The sequence below is a fragment of the Cricetulus griseus genome, chromosome 5, assembly GCF_003668045.3.
Source record: "Cricetulus griseus strain 17A/GY chromosome 5, alternate assembly CriGri-PICRH-1.0, whole genome shotgun sequence".
In the NCBI taxonomy this organism is placed as follows: Eukaryota; Metazoa; Chordata; class Mammalia; order Rodentia; family Cricetidae; genus Cricetulus; species Cricetulus griseus.
In genome coordinates, this window is record NC_048598.1 from 127506299 (window position 1) to 127524459 (window position 18161).

Consider the following 18161-nt stretch of genomic DNA (forward strand, 5'->3'; position numbering starts at 1 on the left):
ATTTTTCTATTCTCTAACTTTGTAAAGAAACCATCAAGACCATTTCCTTCTTGATCTTATAAGTCTTACCTGTTGCACCGTTCTTGCATAGACCTAATCTCTTGAAGTGCAGGGGTGGTTTCCACGGCCTCTGTACCTTCTGGTATGTTCTGGATACTTGTTATGCGCTGAAGAAGCAGGGCCAGCAGCAGCTGCTGCTTCTCCACACTCTCTTCATGCTGGCACAGAGAGTCCAAGAGCTGACAGAGTTCCTCTGTGGGAGCTGTGTCCTTTGTTTTGGAAATTTCTGGAAAGTCCTCCTGAAGATTCTCTAAAATTATTGCTTCTCGTTCAATCTAATTAAATGAATGGCAACAGGGAGAAAAGCAGGAAGATTTTGAGATGTGAAATCTACCTTGGCAAGCCTGGTTTCTGTAAACCCCCTCTTTAAAGCATTCCTAATGCCAGATCCTGGGTCAAAGTCATTATTTGTTACAACATTGGTCCTCTATGATCAAGAATCCTGTAGCTCCCAGCTACTGCCCATATAGATGTGTGATTCAGATGAGGAAATACTATTGTGAACGGGCTGGGGTAAATGCTATTGGATAAAGTGATTTATTTCCCCTTGAGGCTTCTGGCGGTTTGAGCAGTGTTCACATGAGAACTCCATGAGGTGGCTGGAATGGCCCCACCAGACTGCTTCCAGCATGAAGCTAGGCTACTCTTGGATGTGGAAATTTTTCTACAGGTCTCTTTTCTTTCACTTTGAATGCCTGCATCATGCTGTAAAACTAGACCTGGCAGTTCGTTACAGACCTGACGCTTTCCAAAGGGGGAGCTCCTGGGATCACTGAACCGATTGTGTTTCTCAACAACTGGTATGCACAAAACTCAGAAATACGTAACTTATTACACCACCTACCTGGAAACCAGGAATTCCACTGGCCCTGGACTCAGAATAAAGAAAAGGAAACAGCCTGAAAGACTCCTCAATCAGAGAGTTCTCTGCACTCCCAGCCCTACCCTCAAGCCCTGTGCCCATCTCTTTTAGCTGCAAGACTCATATATACCACTCTGCCCTACTACTCAATGTTCAAACAGTGACCTGTATTGCCACTATATAAAATACCACATGAGACAGCTGTATCAAGCTACAGTTTCATGCTAATCAGAACAGTGAGCAAGGCCCCGGATGTACCAAAGGGTGAGAAATTAAACCTATGAAATGCAAAAGCCCTAACATCAATCATTATAAACTTGCTGGGTCCCCAAAGTCTAAGGCATGCTTCTTTACAAATGTGAAGGTCAAGCTGGTCATTTTTTTCAATGGCTAATAAAGAGAGATTATCATGGATGGGGCTTCTTGGATCATGGAAGTAATACATGTTATTCTTAAGGTTATTGTTCAAGTCCGTTATCAACAATGCTTCTAATGCTTGCCAGGAAAGAGGAAACAAAGCATGAGTAACAGGCTGTGGCATCTGCTGTTCTGCCAGTTGTGTTCTATGATCTAGTGGGACCCCTGGTTGCTACAATATACCAGGTATAGAGCGAGACTTTTCCCTCCCTAAGAAACTCGGCTATGGAGTATGTACTTCCTGCTGTCTCAAACCTGGTTCCCAGGCAGGCAGCTACACTTAAACTTGATATTAGGATAGACCATTTCACACCTTCCTGCTTAAAACCAGCATGCCAACAAAGGAAACGCAATACTGACAGGCCACTGATGGTAGATCTACAGTTTCTAAAATGATTGGGGTTCAAAGAGCCTTGCCTGGAACCCAGAAGTTAATGGGAGAACCTGAGACAGGATGGGTCATGCCAGCAGCAGGGCAAGTGCTCAATTTGTGAATGGGTGACTGTCATCCATCAACCCAGGAGAATCCTGCTCAGGGATAAAAATGAACACAAAGGGCCCGAAGGAATTTTCATGGATGATGGAATTGCCTACTTTTTTGTAGTCATGTGACTACATACATTAATCCAAACGAAACAAACTTCATGCTAAATTGTTAAGCCCCCAAGCTAGAAAAACAGTCAGCAAAAAGGTTATGCACTGGCCCTTTCCCTTGGAAAAGTCTCTGTATCCTTTGGTGACTTTCCCTGGACATAAAATCCTAATAAAACCCTTTATAAATTTAAGGTTCATTGTATAGGTAAAGAAGAAAAAAAACTATAGCTGTAACACACACACACACAGTAAAGAATGAAAATCTTGGGACCTGAAGAAGTGGGTACAGATGAGGAAGTAGCTTTGAGACTCAACAGTATGAGAAGCAGCAGCCAGCTTCCCATTTCCAGTCATCTCTAAAGAAATAGCTTTCACAAAACCAGAAAGACAAATCTAGTATGTACTCACTCATAAGTGGATACCAGACAAAGAAAAAGATAACCAGCCTACAGTCCACAACCCCAGAGAGGTTAGAACCCTCTTTCAGAAACAGAGGGAAACAGATGCAAAAATTCACAACTAACCAATGGGCCAAGCTCCTGGAGTACAATTGAAGTGAGGGAGGAGTGATAATATGAACAAAGGAGTCAAGACCATGATGGGGAAACCCACAGAATCAGCTGACCCGAGCTAGTGAGAGATCACTGACTCAGGTCTGACAAATGAGGAACCTGCATAAGACGAAACTAGACTCCCTTCATATAGGTGACAATGGTGTGGCTGGGATAATATATGAGGCCACTGGCAGTGGGTCCAAGATCTAACTCTAATGCCCAAACTGACTTAGTGGAGTCCATTCTATATGGAGAAACCGTGCCCAGCCTAGACACAGGGGTGTAAGGGGTGGGGAGGTGCCTTGGTCCTGCCTCAATGAGATGATAGGACAGACTTAGTAGCCTTCCTAGGGGAGGTATTACCCTCTCTGAGGAGCATATGGGAGATGGGGGGGGGGAGAACGGGAGGGGGGATCTGGAGGAGAGGAGGGAGGGGGAACTAGGATTGGAATGTAAAAAATAAATTAAAAAAAAAATGAAAAAAAAATGGCTTTGCCCCAGCACAGCATGACCACCAAAGCATAGAATCATTATTCCAGAAGTCAGGGCAGGAATGTAAGCTGGTTCCTTGGCCCCTCTCTGGCTCACTCCTAGGCTTCTGCTCAGCTAGCTTTTTGATACAGCCCAGGCCCACAGTTGGCTGTGCTAGGCCTTCCCATGTCAATTGCCAGCCTTGACAATCCCTGACAGACATCATCACAGGCCACTCAGATTGGGAAAATGCCTCCATTTCGGCTTACCCTGATGACTCTAGGTTGTATAGAATTGATAACTGAAGCTAAATAGGGTATCAATAGTGGTATCAAGTACATTTAGTCTTAAAAAAATGTGTTATGTTGAAAGGGAAAAAAGTTAAGTCAAAAGGTAAATTGACAGGCGGTGGAGAAAAAAGCAAATTGACTTTTAATTTGGAAATTTATAAAATGAATGTTTAAGTTTTTTAAAAAATGTGCCTACTCAAACTGTTTAGTCCATAAAGATAATGAACAGCTCTATTACAATTGTTTAAAAACAGAAATGAATTGTTATGTATTGAATGGTTAATAATTGACTGCCAACTTGACAGGATCTACAGTCATCAAAGAGACAAGGCTATGGGCATGCCCATGAGGGAGATTATCTTGATTACATTAGTGAATTTAGGTGGGAGGTCCCACCCTCACTAAGTGGCACCATTCACCGGGCTGAGGTCCAGCTCAGCATCAGCATTCATCACTGTCCTCTTCCTGACTACAGATACCAGGTCACCTTCCTCTAGCTCCTGCCATCAGAAGCCATCATAGACTGTCCTCTTGCACCCTGAGTCCTAGTCAACCTTTCCTCCCTTCTGTAGCTTTTGTCAGAGTATTTTTATCACAGCGAGACAGATAAAGGCACCAATGGTGCCAGCAGAATCTTGCATGTATAGGTCCTCTGTGGATATAGGAATTGCATCATTTGAAGTGAATGAGTAAGAGCTGCATTAAGATCCTACAACAGTCTGGGGATGTAGTTCAGTGGCAGAGCGCCTGCCTGGCATGCACAAAGCCCTTGGTTTTTATCTCCAGTAACACACATATCCATATCCACAACGACAGAATTGCATCAGTTGACATACATCACATAACACAATATATAAGTTTGGAATCCTCTCTTACCACTTGTGAATTTGATCAGCATTGCCGAGTCTTGTTGACTTCATGTATTGTTGCTAGAACTCCCCCTCTGGAGAGGGGGGAATGTGAACATCTACCCCCTCCATCTACGGTTTTAAGGCAAACTCCCTCCTCCAAAAGTCCTAATAGCAAACCAAAGTACAAGTTCACAGAAGTTCGACCTGGGAACCCAATGAGATTATTGGACTTACTTACAGAGCACGTGTGAAGGGTGATTGAAGGGAGCCTGGCTGACCCCAAAGCAGCCCATCCTGGAAAGTCTTCACCCTGCCTGGGAGACGGCTTCAGGATCCCCACACAGAAGGAGTCTCTTCCCCTAAACTCCTCCAGCCCATACACTCTGGCTCCTACCCTAAACCCTGAGGGCATAAGCAATTAGGGCAGAAAAAACACAGAAATGGCTGAGAGGAGGGGCTGGGTGCTCCAGAAAGGGTTCATTGACCCTCCCCACCTGCTCCTTCCAGGCAGGAATGTCAACAGTCCACACCTCTTCCTTCTAAGGAGGGAATCTCAGCACTCCAGCAGGCACAACAGCAATGGATGCTAGCTAGCAAAGCACAGCTGCTCCCATGAGGATGGCTTGGCAGTCTAGCTGAGGATAGCCATCACATGGATGCAAACATCATACCTCGACCTAAGCCAGGACTGTGTAAGTGCTCACTTCAGTAGCTGTATTACTGTAACTATATGTTTGTAATTGTGTTGGCTATTGAAGAATACAATTTGTGGGGCTGGGAATGGAGCTCAGCTGGTAGAATGCCTGCCTAATGCACAAAGCCCTGCCCGGGCACAGCATAAACCAGGTGTGGTGACACACATCTGTAATCCCAGTACTTGGGAGGGAGGGGCAGAAAGGTCAGAAGATCAAGGTCCTGCTCAAATACACAACAAGCTGGTAGTGAGCCTGGGCTATAAGAGACTTTGTCTAAATAGAAATGAATTTTTATGATATTATAGTCTAATGTGATTATAATTAAGTGAAAAAGATTTAAATTAGCAGGCTATGACTTCAAATGGATATAAAAAAAAAAGCTTAGATTCAGCCTAGGTTTGGATCTGAATAAACTCTCCTTCAACAAGTATTTACTGAGTGCCCACTGGGTAAAAAGTATAGCTAGGCTGCCAGGTTATAATGGTGAGGAAGACCCCAACTCCAGCCCCAGTTCACAAGGCCTTCCCACATAGTAGGTCTGCAGTTGGGGCTCTTGAGACACTCCTTAAAAAAAAAAAAAACTAGTCAGTCCTCAGTTTCCCTATCTATCAGATGGTAATGATAGTTACTTCCTAAGGCCAACACAAGGATCTAGGAAGCACATGTATGAACTTGTTTCTCAGCGCTGTGTAAAGACTCCATGAGTGATGTCATTGTGGACAGGCTAGCAGCCCCAACAAAAGCGTAACTGACAGAGTTTCTTAAGAATCTGAACATCTGAGAAACTGTTCACTGATTAAGTTCCACCAGCAGCACTGAAATGACACCGATTTCAAGAATATAAAGTTGTAAGTAGGTTAACAGGATAGTGTTGAGCTCAGGCGATCCCCCACCAATTAAGTATGGACTTGTTACGTTTCCACATTCAGAAAATTCACCAGAAATGTTAAAATGAAGAAAAGAGAATTTTCAACTGGTATTCTGATTTGTACTTCATTTATTCCCAGGCACTACGGAAAGATGAGCAAATACTATGATCTCATGTGATTTTCTATTTTATTTCCTAATATATGCAATGCATTAGTCCTGAACCATGACTAAGGTATCACCTGTGATTGACATGTCACAGAGAGGTCTTCTTTGAGGCAGGTTTTCAGAAATGACCATATTTCATAGTTTTAGGTCCACACTTCACACTCATAACTAATTTCCATAGTTAACAATTGAGTTGATTTCCAACTTAGTCAGTTTTCATGCACATTACCTAGTTCTAACCTTTCATGTAATAAATGCAAAGAAGGTTATTTTTAAGGATTAACTCATCCTGGAAATGAAGATTTTTAATAAGAATTATCTGAGAGCTGAAGGGCTGGCTCAGCAGGCAATAGTGCTTGCTGTGCAAGTCTGGAGACCTGAGTTTGAGTCCCAAAACCCTGTAAAGGGGGAAGAAGAAGTGGACTCCAAGGAGAATTGTGGGACACCTAAAAAAGCATCACCATTATGAAAGAAGCTGAGGAATTTCTCAGAGGCTTTGCTAGGCCTGACCGCACAGACGTTCACAAGTGACGTTTACCAGATGTACAAATGAAAAGAACGTGACCACGAGGAGGAGGCGCTGGCCTCTCCTTTGAAGCTGCAGGGTTTGCGAGTTGAAAATGAAGGTCTCACCTCCTCGCTGATAAACTTCCACTCTCTCCTGAGTTCTCCACTCCACTGCTGCCACACTCTGGCAGCTTCCAGCAAACTCAGCCACCTCTCCCACAGAGCAGAGGCCACTTGGAGCACACGAGTGCCATCGCTTTCCGTGCACCTGCCTCTCAGGCATCGGAGGACCTGACGGAGGTTCACTAAATCGCCTTTGATTGACAGGAGACTTGCTGTTAGGGCCTTAAAGAAAAAGTGAGAGATAGGACAGACATGAGGTCTATGGGTTTTTTTTTTTTTTTTTTTCTGATATATCACTTTTAAATCTGACACAGTTAAGGATTTTTTTTTCTTTTTTCATTTTCTTTTCTTTTTTTTTTTTTTTTTTTTGGTTTTTCGAGACAGGGTTTCTCTGTGTAGCTATAGAGCCTATCCTAGCACTCGCTCTGGAGACAAGGCTGGCCTCGAACTCAGAGATCTGCCTGCCTCTGCCTCCCGAGTGCTGGGATTAAAGGCGTGTGCCACCAATGCCGGGCCTTTTTTCATTTTTTGAGACAGGGTTTTCTCTGTGTAACTGTCCTGGAACTCACTTGCTAGACTGGCCTTGAACTCACTGAGATCTTCCTGCCTCTGCCCCACAAGTGCTGGGATTAAAGGTGTGCACCATCACCATCGGGCCCATTTAGGAGTTCTTGATTTATTTGTTCAGTTTCTTTTTGGTAGATGAATGGCCTCGTCCAAATCATAATGACTAGCCAGGAGGAGTGGCAAATGCCTTTAATCCCAGCACCCAACAGGCAAAGTCAGGGTGATTGTCAATTCAAGTCCCGCCTCTGGCTATGTAGCAACTTTGTCTCAAAAATAAATAAATATGTAACTAAGAAACCTAAAGTATAACTGCAAAGCACCACAGATTCTGACAGATGAAAATAAGCAGAACCCAAAATTGTTTCACAAGCTGGGATGTATCCAAGAAACAGAGTGCTTGCTTACTGTGGTAACAACAATAAACAAAAATAAAGAAAATTCAGGCATGAAGGCTCATGACTGTGACCCCAACACTTAGGATAAGGCGAGGAGTAGAAGCAGGAGGGACTTGTGACCCAGGAGACTGTCTCAAATACATACATACATACATACATACATACATACATCTTAGTAACAGTATAGAAAGTGACCAAAATTTGACAGATGCAGTGGCTGTTCTGTCATGGATCCAGTAGCATAACTTAGAGTTTGTGGAAACATAAGTATTAGACATCAGGAAAGGGAAGGCTCAGAAAGGTGAGGTCTACAGGGCAGGATGCTATGGGGGAGGGGAGGACTGCACTTTAGATCAGCTAGAGGGATCAGAATCGTTCCCTCATCCCCCGCCTCAGCCTCTGGTCGGAACACTTCTCATAGGTGTTTGAAGATTTCTGTGGTTTACAGCAGAGCGGTGCCCTCTGCAGCACCACCTGCTTGTTCTCCTGGGTCTTTACACAGACTGTCTGCAGATTGGCGATCCATTACCTTGCTCTGATCCAGCCGTGCTAAAGCTTCTTTGTAAGACCTGGGCAATGGGGACATGGACTGTCCGAGATCTGTCTGCATTTTCCTGAGCCGAGAGCAAATTTCTTCTCTCATTTTTCTATAGCATCTGTAATTCTCTAGGCACCTGAAGGGGCAGTCAGAAAAAAAAATATTCAATTTTATTTCTCATTAATCCACCCCCAACACATAAAGAAAGGGGTGCTTTTCTGCCATTCAAGGCACCTATAGATAGCTTTAAACAGGCAGATACAGTTGTCCTCAAAAACCTATATTAGAGAGAGAAAGACTGGTCGAGAGAGAGACAGATTGAGAGTTTTTTTATGCATTACTAATGAGCAGTAAATAGGTTGAATTTGGGGAGACAGCTACATAATCCTTAAAGGGTCTACGTTGGATTCATTTGTTCAATTGCTTGTTTTAGAGAGTTAATCTCAAATATATAAAGAGTTTATCAGCATCAGGATGAAATCATTTGCATAGTAAAAGCCTTTTACACACAAGAGTATTGATTAAAACAGAAAAAAAAACCTGTATCTAACAAAAAGCAAGGTTAAGTAACAAACAAGTCATCACAGAATTTTATATGTGGATTGTGATTACTATTATAAAATATTTGTTACAAGGAAGAAAAGGACTAATGTTATATAGTAAAAAAATTAAATTTGGATAATTTATGTTTAGTTGTAATGTATTTTTTAAAACATTATTCAATTACATATACTAAGTAGGTACTGCCTAAATTGTCCACAGAGAGTAACTTAAAAATTCTGTTTTCGGGAGCTGGAGTGTAGTTCAATGGTAGAGCACATGCCTAGCACATATATGATGTTGACTTTAATCTCTAGTTAAAAAAAAATTAAAAATTTTGTAATAGATACCTTAAAAATAGAAACACCTGAAATCCTAACACTAATAACCCAGGAAGCTGAGGCAAGAGGACTGTCTGAAGTGTGAGGCAAAAGGCTACTTTCAAACCATCAAATAAAAAACTGTGTGTGTGTGTGTGTGTGTGTGTGTGTGTGTGTGTGTGTGTGTGAGAGAGAGAGAGAGAGAGAGAGAGAGAGAGAGAGGGGCACACACATGCGTTCATGCAGGTATGAGTGTCATAGCATGGGCGTGTGAAGGCCAGACATCAGTGTGAGGTGGCTTCTTTGCTCTCCATCTTATATTTTGAGCCGGTCTGTTTCTCTCTGTACCTAATACAGTATTAAAAATGCTTGTTAGGGGGACTGGAGAGATGGCTCAGAGATTAAGAGAACTGCACTGGCTGCTCTTCCAGAGGTCCTGAGTTCAATTCCCAGCAACCACATGGTAGCCCACAGTCATCTGTAATGATATCTGGGTGCCCTCTTCTGGCCTGCAGGCCGAACACTATACACATAATAAATTTTGAAAAAAAATAAAAGAAAAGATGTTACTTTTGTCATTACCCTTTACACTATCTATACATTTTACACATAGTGTTACATGTATCAAATACAAAATAAAAATTAAAACATAAAACTTTTAACATTTTTTTGGGGGGTGACTTTTTAAACCTTCCTATATTTCAATTTCCTCTGATGGGCACATTAATTACAAAGATAAGGAAAATGATGTTCTGCTGCCTGAAGGCATCCTGTAAGATAGGCGACCTACCTTCCATCCTCTGCCTCCTGAGCCTCCAGCACCGCCTTCAGGGCTGAGTTCTTAGAAGCTAGTTCTTGCAAAGTACCCTGAAGTTGCTCTTTGGCCTCAGGGCTGGAGATAGTCCCCAGGGTCTCAGTAAGGTTCTGGATGTCTGTTACTGCAGACTGCAATTCCTCTTGCTTACAGCGCGCGAGCTCCAATGATGTTTTGGGATGGTGAAGGTCCACTCTGTATGACAGAAGGATGGCTTCTAGGGATGTGATGATCCCAACTGCCCTTGTGACTATCTCATCATAGTGGGTTGCATTTTCATAGGCATCATTCAGGATGTTCTGGTGAATTGGAAATTAAACACAATTACACAATCTTCCAATGGGGGGAGGTTGTTACTTTCAAACATGGTGTAGTCACAGTCTCTGAGTCTCATGAGAGCTAGGTGCCTGTTTTACAGGGGGACAGCCTGAGATTAATGTTTAAAACTGAGTAACTCAAAATAAAAAAGTCACATTTTCTAAGAAATCTAATTTAAATTTAAAGTAACAACTCATTAATTTGTTCAGTTGATATATAATTCTGAACTCTGGAATTCATGCACCAGGCTATGAATTAAATAAAGCACCATATATAATGTATATAACCTTAATATCGATGGACAAATGATAACAGCCCCAAAGTTGGAATTCTTGTGTTTCAAATGAATTTTAATTATCTGCCACCAACTTCAGTTGAGGCACATCATTGAATGTCCCTATACCTCAGTCTTGTGAAAATAGCAAGTGAATTTAAAGATGTCAATCCGTCCAGCTCTAGTCAAATTACTCATGGGTTATACAGAGTGTTTCTTGAAATTATTAAAAGCAGTTAGAATTACTCAGCATTTCTTACTAAACTATTTAAATAGCAAACGAGGATTTACCATAGCACTTTACATTTCTGCAGTATTTACACCCATTATGTAATGCTAAAAAAAAACAAAAACAAAAACAAAAACAAAAACAAAAAACTGGTGACTTTCCCCATTCTACAGATGGAAGATAACGAGCTAGACAATGGCATGCAAGGCACCAGCTACCCACTATTGGTACACTGGGATCCTTCTAAGATGCTTGCCAACTACTAGAGGGGGACAGAGAGTACTTTAGAGTTGTTCTCCAACAGAACTCAGCAAGTTCCCCCAATAACCACTCCCCCTTGCTGTGTAGCAAGAAGGCAGCCACAGTTGTTTCATAAATAATAGGCACGGCTGTACCTCAATATAAGATTGTTAATAAATCAAGCACAATTGACAGGATTTGGCAATGGGCCTTATTTAAAGGATGCCGGCTGTAGACTTAGACAAATCAGTTTGAATCCTGAGTCTGTCACTGTACTAAGATGCCCAGAAAGAGCTTCATGCTTCTGAAATTCAACTTTCTTATTTTAGTTTTTTCAGGACTGGGAATTGAAACAGGGAGCTTTGCACTTGTTAGACAAGTACTCTGTCAATGAGCTGTACCCCTAGCCCTCAATTTTCCATTAAACAAGGCTAACAGCAGCAGACTTTATCTCTGACCCCCAGCACAATGTAAGTTCTAAATAAACATTAGTTGCCATTTGATGCCCTTCCTTCTAAATTTCTACTCCATATCATGTTACTATCATTAAATAAAACACTTGTTGTGAGTGCCATGGGGTTTAGGAGGGAAACAAAGATATTGGCTTCATCTTTTCTCAAATTTATGAGGCACTGCAGTTTAATTCTGAACGTGGTAAGTGGCTCACAGCCTTTTAGAAAGCAGTTCTGTGTTCTGGCAGAGAATTCTCCTTAGGGCCTATCTTCAGAAGTACTGACTGACATCACCTGGAACAAAACAACTACCAGCCTTTAACGCCTAATTTCAAAGACAACTTACTGTGCGTAAGTCAATGCTTTTGCTCAGCTCCATTTGAAGACCTTCGAGCTTCTGTAATTTTGCCTCGACGCCACTGGTTCTGGAAGCGGTTTCTTCTCTTTCCTCCTTAGCAACCCTCATGGCTCTAATACCAAATATTTCTGTTTGAACTTGCTCACCAAGTGCTTCCCAAGTCTCCTTTTCATCTTGAATATGTTGAATCCCCAAATGCACACATAAAGGCTTCTGTAGCCGAGACTTTATTTGCTTTAAAACATGCAGGGAATTTTCTAGTTTATCCTGGAAGGCCTTTTCGTCCACTCCCTTTGATTGCAATTCTAGCAGCATGTTCTGAAGATCCTCTTGAAGCCTAGCGTGTTCTTCTGCAGTTAGCTTTAGTTGCAGCATCTCACTCTCTTTGAAGGAGTCATCAAAAGCCTCACTTTTGCTTAATTTCTTCATTATCTCATCACGTAAGCCTTTGGCTTTTTCAATTTTCTGAATCAAAATTTGTGCACTGAGCAGTGTGCTTTTGGGTGACTTATTAGGGACTTTCAGTAGTGATTTGGCCCTTTTCTTAATTTGCAAGTCCATACCCCTTATCTTACTTAGCAGCGCTTGGTACCTGTCACGTGCTATTAAAAATGTGTCCAGCTGCTTAATTTTTTCTTCCAGTTCCCTTTCTCTTTCAAACACTTGGGTTTGTAACTGTTCAAGCAGTGAGCCATCCCAGCCTAGCCCTAAAGAGTCAAATACTTCTTCAGATGTCAACACTTGTGAGATGTTGCCTCTGACGGCAGCCAGCTTGTTCTTAATATGGCAGAGTTGCTCTTTGGCATCCTGCCGGATCTCCCCATGAAGCGGGAGAAGTTCGCTGAGCTGGATGCTCTCAACCTCTTTCCGAAGCACAGCTGTTTGTTCATGGAATTCTTGGTGAGTCTTGATCTTGCGCTCGACTTCGTTACAGTTATTCTGGATGCAGCTTTGTGCTCGGCTGGTCCTTGTTTTGAGGTTTTTCAACTGATCATCCAGAAATAATCTCTCAAACACATTTGCATCCTTGTAGGCATTGGTGAGTTCCTGAAGATGTGTTGAGATCACACTCTCCATCTCTCTCAGTTGCTGCTGGGATGCCTTCAAGACGGCCCGGCTACGCTCCAGCTCAGCTTCCGTGGAGGCTTTGTCCTGCGTGGGAACCATCAGCGATTCACTTTTTTCGAGCGCTAGCTTAGCGTTTCCTATTACTGCAAACAATTTGCTTCTTTCTTCCAACTTCAATTCTAGTTGCTGTGACCTCTGAGTTGACTTTAAAAGCAGCACTTGGTATTGATTCTGCAAATCCTCCAGGAGAGTATTTAAACCATCATTGTCACACGCTGCAAGGCTGGGTGTGGTGCCTCTGACCTCTTCCACCAGCAGCTCCACCGCCTGCTGCTTACCCAGAATTCCATCGTGAATCAACTTGCACCTTCTGATCTGAGATAGGATGTCGTTGGGGAGGAGGGCAATGGGGACATTGAGCTCTGCCAACATGTTCTTGACCCATAAGAGAGTCTCCTTTATCCTGTTCTTTAGGTCACACTTCTTAACCCGATTTTCTACCTCTCGGTTTAATGGCTCCAGTGCCTCCAGCTGAGTATTCAAACTATTTAATGCATCTTCCAGAGTTTCCTTTTCCCTTTCTCCCCAAAGTCTCTTCATCTGAAGCTCTGCTTGTCGCTTTAAACCAGAAAGCTCATATTTGATTGCCTGGAGCTCAGCGGCTGGGGCAACCATGTCCAGGCTCCCCTCCTGCTGCTGTGGAGAGTTCAGACGTGGCAGGAGGCACTGTTGCTGCTGATGCAGAGAAACCCCAATGTCCTGGGCCTTCTTCTGGAGGTAGGTAAATTCACTATGTTCCGTGGCTTGCTGAAAACACTTCCTGTGAGCCAGCCGCTCCACAAGTTCCCACCCACGATCAAGTTGCTTGATTTGGCCCTCCACCAGCTTTTGATCCTCGGCGCTCAGGAGGCTGGATAAATGTGCCCATTCCGCATGAAGCTTGCTCAGAGAGCCTTTTTCTTTCTCAACTGATCCCAGGAACTTCTTGATTCTGCCCAGATAGGCTGCACTGTCTAGGGAGCATCTAGAAACAGAATAAAAATGAATAAAAGGAAGTGAGCTGAAGAGAACACGGTGTGTAAAAATGCTCTGTAAATAGAAAGCCCTTCAGTCTAAGACAGAGAAATTACCACAGTATCCAAATCCCTTGTTACCACCCTTCCCTTCCACCAAGAGTTGCTAATCGTTTTTAATATAAAATTATTTTAAGGGATATTACTGAAAATAAAATATATTTAGATATAAGCATAAAACAAAAATCTTTATGATGAGGAATATTTACACGTTAAGATTACATATCTTAACTTAGATCTTACAATTTAATTATATATCTACTACTTGGTATTTTCAAGGCCAAAGGGAATATTATTATTATTATTATTATTATTATTATTATTATTATTATTATTATATGATGGTGGAGGGGATGACTCATGTCATAGAATGTATGGAGAGGTCAGAGGACAACTTTGTGGAGTTATTTCTCACCCCTTCTGCCTTTTATGTAGGTTCAGAAAATTGAACTCAGGCCTGGTAGCAAGAGCCATCTTGCTGGCCTCAGAATGCATACATTTAAATGAAATAATTAATATACAAAATATTCAATATGTAATAACTTAAATCAATTATATTGGTAACAGGCAACTATATACATGTTTCTCTCCATCCCATAGTTGCAGAATAAATTATTTTTAAAGAGTAATGAATTCCATAGAACTTACATATATACATATAAGATACTTATTGTTTAATAAATTGGGTATAAAACACAGTACTCAGTAACACACACACACACACACACACACACACACACACAGAGCATGAATCCAATAAAGTTTTCTTAAATAGCTTCTGCTAAGGTTTGAATGCCTATGCTAACCCCAAACAAATTCTTATTTTATTGTTGTTCTTTGATGGGGTTTGTTTTCTTTTTAAAAATATAAACTTATTTGTAGGGTAGAGGACACTTGTGTGGGCAACAGTTCTGCCCATTCACCTAAGGTCCTGAGTGCCAGACTCAGGTTGCCAAACTTGGTGGCAAGTACCTTTACTACCAAGCCGTCTTTCAGGCCCCTTTATTTGCTTTTCTGAAACAGGGTCTCAGATACAGATGTTGCATGTTGAAAGCTAAATGACCACATAATGGTGTTAAGATGTAGGGTCTTTGGGAGGTGATGAACATCCCTAAACTAGAGGGAAGGTTCACCAGACATGAAGTTGGTCAGCATCTTAGAACTTGGAGTCGATTGCAACCTCGAAACAGTAATGATTGCTGTTCCTAAGCCACCTGGTCTGTGGCATTTTGTTAAAGCAACCCTGGAATCAACGTCCATGAATGATTTTAAAATCCTAATATCTTATACTTACGCTTTGAGGCCTTCTGCTTCTGCCAGGAAACTGTTCATTGAGGATTCAGCTGCAATCAGTTGGTCTTGAAAACTGTCAAGGAGGCCATACTGGCTTTCTTTAGTTTTCTTCCAAGTAAGAAGTGCCTGAAGCAGACTGCCCATGTGGTATGCTGGAGATCTGTCAGTGGGCAGAGCCAAGGCTCTTCTTTCTGTTTTGCTGAGATGTTGAGATTGTTCCAGAAGGTCAATGGCTGCTTTTCTCTCTTTCAAGTGGGCATATAATTCCTGCAGGAAGCCATACAAATCATCATGTGGGTGTGTCACACTCATTCCTCTTCCTCCCTGCCCTCCTTCATTCAGACAGCATCCCTATCCCATGAGGGAGTAATAAATACTTCATTTGTTCACATGACCTCTGTTTTACAAGAATCATGTTAGGATCTAGAACACTAGGTCGGCATTTACCATCTCTTAGGAGACTCCATTGTCTTCAAAGCCCTGTCATTTATACTGGAAAACTTGTTTTTGTTATTTCCATCTATCATCTTTTTTCCTGGTTTAGATACATGTTTACTGCTCTGTAGAGTAACCTGAAACATCAAAGATCATCTAGAGCAATGGTTCTCAACCTTCCTAATGCTGCAACCCTAAAGTTCTTCATGCGGTGTTGATCCCAACCATAAAATTATTTCACTGTTACTTCGTAACTGTAATTTTGCTACAATTATAAATCAGAATGTCAATATCTGATATGCAGATGGTCTTAGGTGACCCCTGTAAAAGGGTTGTCCAACCTCCAAAGGGGTCATGACCCCATTAGTTAAGAACCACTGATCTAGAGTTTCCCTTTTCAAAACATGGCCATGTATAGGATTTTCAGATTTGGTAGCTAAAAATATGTTGTTACTGTTTATCACCATAGTTGACAAGCTAAGGAGGAGGCCCCAGCATATGGATCATCAGGAAAAAACAAAACAAAACAAAACAAAACAAAACAAAACAAAACAAAAAAAAACAGAACCTGTCTGAATCAGAACACAGAGGACTGTGAAAGGCAACAGTGGTGAGTCACAGTCCCCAAACTCTCACTGAAGTTCTTCAGGAACTTTGTGGAACAGAAAGACGTCAAATGTTCATTGAACTCTCCCACTTCTTAAATGGTTGGCGTTCTACAACTTACTGATTAGTACATAATTATATAGTTACCAAACGGATCATCAGGCAAAGGTTAAATAAGACTTTTCACTCCATAGAAGCAAGGTTTTGGTAATTAAAATATATTGTATCGTACTGGGTAAACGATGCAATCATGCTGTTAGTGTTTTTCATGTTCCCATACCTCCATTCCTTTTAATTGTTCATTTCTTAACATAATGTCCAATTCTAAAGGTTGATTTTGCAGCTCGTTGACTTTCCACTCATCTTGGGTGTTTTGCATGCTTTCTTGAATGTTGAGGGAAAGTTGTTTTGACAAAATCATTTCCACAGATGAGTTCTGAAAACATAAAAAGATTAATTGCTGAATAGCCTACCTTCCAAATGAACCACTTTCATTTTTCTTGATTAAAAACCATTCCAGTTGCTTCTATTTTCTCAGATTAAAGGCTTTACAGAGGTATATTTGGGTACTAGGAAAGATGGGCTTTTCCCATGTAATAATTAATATCTGCATTGGTATGCCTTCTCCCAAGATGAAACATTTTTGCTATGATAAAATGGAATCTAGAGTTGATTCATTATATACTGAAGTATAATACATAATCTTAAATAAAACAGCTATGGAAGAGTCAACAGTTCCCAACTTACGCTTAGTATTCATGAACTGAAGAGAACCATGCAAATAGTAGGTGCTCATTTTTACCTATCAGGAGTTCAACACAAGTGGGTAAGTATGGAAACACCAAGAAGTCATGATACTAAGAAGAAATGATGCCCTCAACTAGTTGGTAATGAAAACTACAACCTGGTGAAGGTGGAGATGGCTCAATGGGTGCACGTGCTAGGCAAGCAATCCTGTGTACCCAAGATCAACCTTACAACCTATGCAAAAAAGGAAAGCTGGTGTGGTAACATGTATCTGCCAATCCCAGTGACACTACCTCAGGATAAGAGGTGGAAACAGGAGAACTGTCCAAAGCTTATGGCCAGCTGGTCTGCAGCACGGAGTATAGCAGCAGAAACCAAGAGATCAGGCCTTGATAAGTTCAAAGGTGTGAAATGACCCCCAAACATTGTCCTCTGACCTCCTCTGGGGTACCCAAGTATCTGTTTGTAAGCATGTGTGCACATACCCCCATAACACACTAACTTAATGGATAAAAACAATAAAAACTTACATAAGGTAGGAAATACTGAGTACTTTGATCATTTTTGAATGTTTTAGGAACTTGTGGTTATCAATGGGGCATTATGTTCACTTCTTTTTCAACAAGTAGTTCTTTTTTGACTTTATTATTTTTTATTTGTGTGTATGTGTCTTTGTGTGTCTGTGTGTATACACATGTATGTGTGTGGATATCAGATGATAACCTGCAGGACTTGTTTCTCTCCTTCTGGTCCCCATGGATTGAACTCAGGTCTTCGGGTTTGACAGCAGGCACCTTTACCCACTAAGTCATCGCTAGAAACATGTGATGAACACTGACATGTACCAGGCACCATACCAATAATCTTGTAAGTAGATGGGAATGGAGACAATGCTGAGGATGAAGCATTTGCCCGGCCTGTTCAAGGCGAGACCACCCAAACCTCATGAAACAAAACACATGGACAAACCAAAAGCAACCAGCACTCTCCAGAATGCTACACTATGTTAACAATCGGTGACACTAGGCAGGGAGATAAATCTGAAGCAGTTCCAAAATTAAAAGTTTACATAAAATAATTCCTGCCTGAGTTTGACCAGCTCTCACTGGTGGAGAATCCAGGAGTCTAGAGCACCCGTTATTTTGAAATAACACTGTATAAATCACTGCTCTGAAATGTGACAAATAATTGCGATTTTTGCAAGTTTCCTCCAGTTTTGAAGCTCTAATTCACAGGGGCTCTGGTGAAAACCTATGTATAAGACAGCCTCACAGGAAGCTGGAAAGGAAAGGGCTGAGCCACACTGATGCTGGTGGTGCCTGCCTCCCCTCACTTCCTCAGAAACCTCCACAAGTGCACCTGGACACAAGGGAGGCTGCACCAGGCACTAAAGACCAGGCCCCAGAGGGACTTATCACTGCTATCCGCCAAGAAT

At 41.8% G+C, this 18161-nt stretch overlaps 1 protein-coding gene across 14 annotated transcripts in view; it reads right to left on the minus strand.

Moving 5' to 3' along the window:
* Syne2 (spectrin repeat containing nuclear envelope protein 2) overlaps positions 1–18161 on the minus strand; it is a 289785-nt gene that overhangs the window by 133124 nt on the left and 138500 nt on the right. For all 14 annotated transcript variants that reach the window (XR_004770080.1, XR_004770079.1, XM_027418272.2 and 11 more), the window contains 7 exons: positions 16260–16415; positions 14940–15205; positions 11493–13596; positions 9610–9932; positions 7951–8095; positions 6463–6681; positions 70–335 (listed from right to left, as the gene is read on the minus strand). Coding sequence is in view for 12 of the 14 variants with exons in the window: in XM_027418272.2 (XP_027274073.1) it covers positions 70–335; positions 6463–6681; positions 7951–8095; positions 9610–9932; positions 11493–13596; positions 14940–15205; positions 16260–16415 (3479 nt within the window). In the remaining 2 variants the exon portion in view is untranslated. The remainder of the gene's footprint in view (positions 1–69; positions 336–6462; positions 6682–7950; positions 8096–9609; positions 9933–11492; positions 13597–14939; positions 15206–16259; positions 16416–18161) is intronic.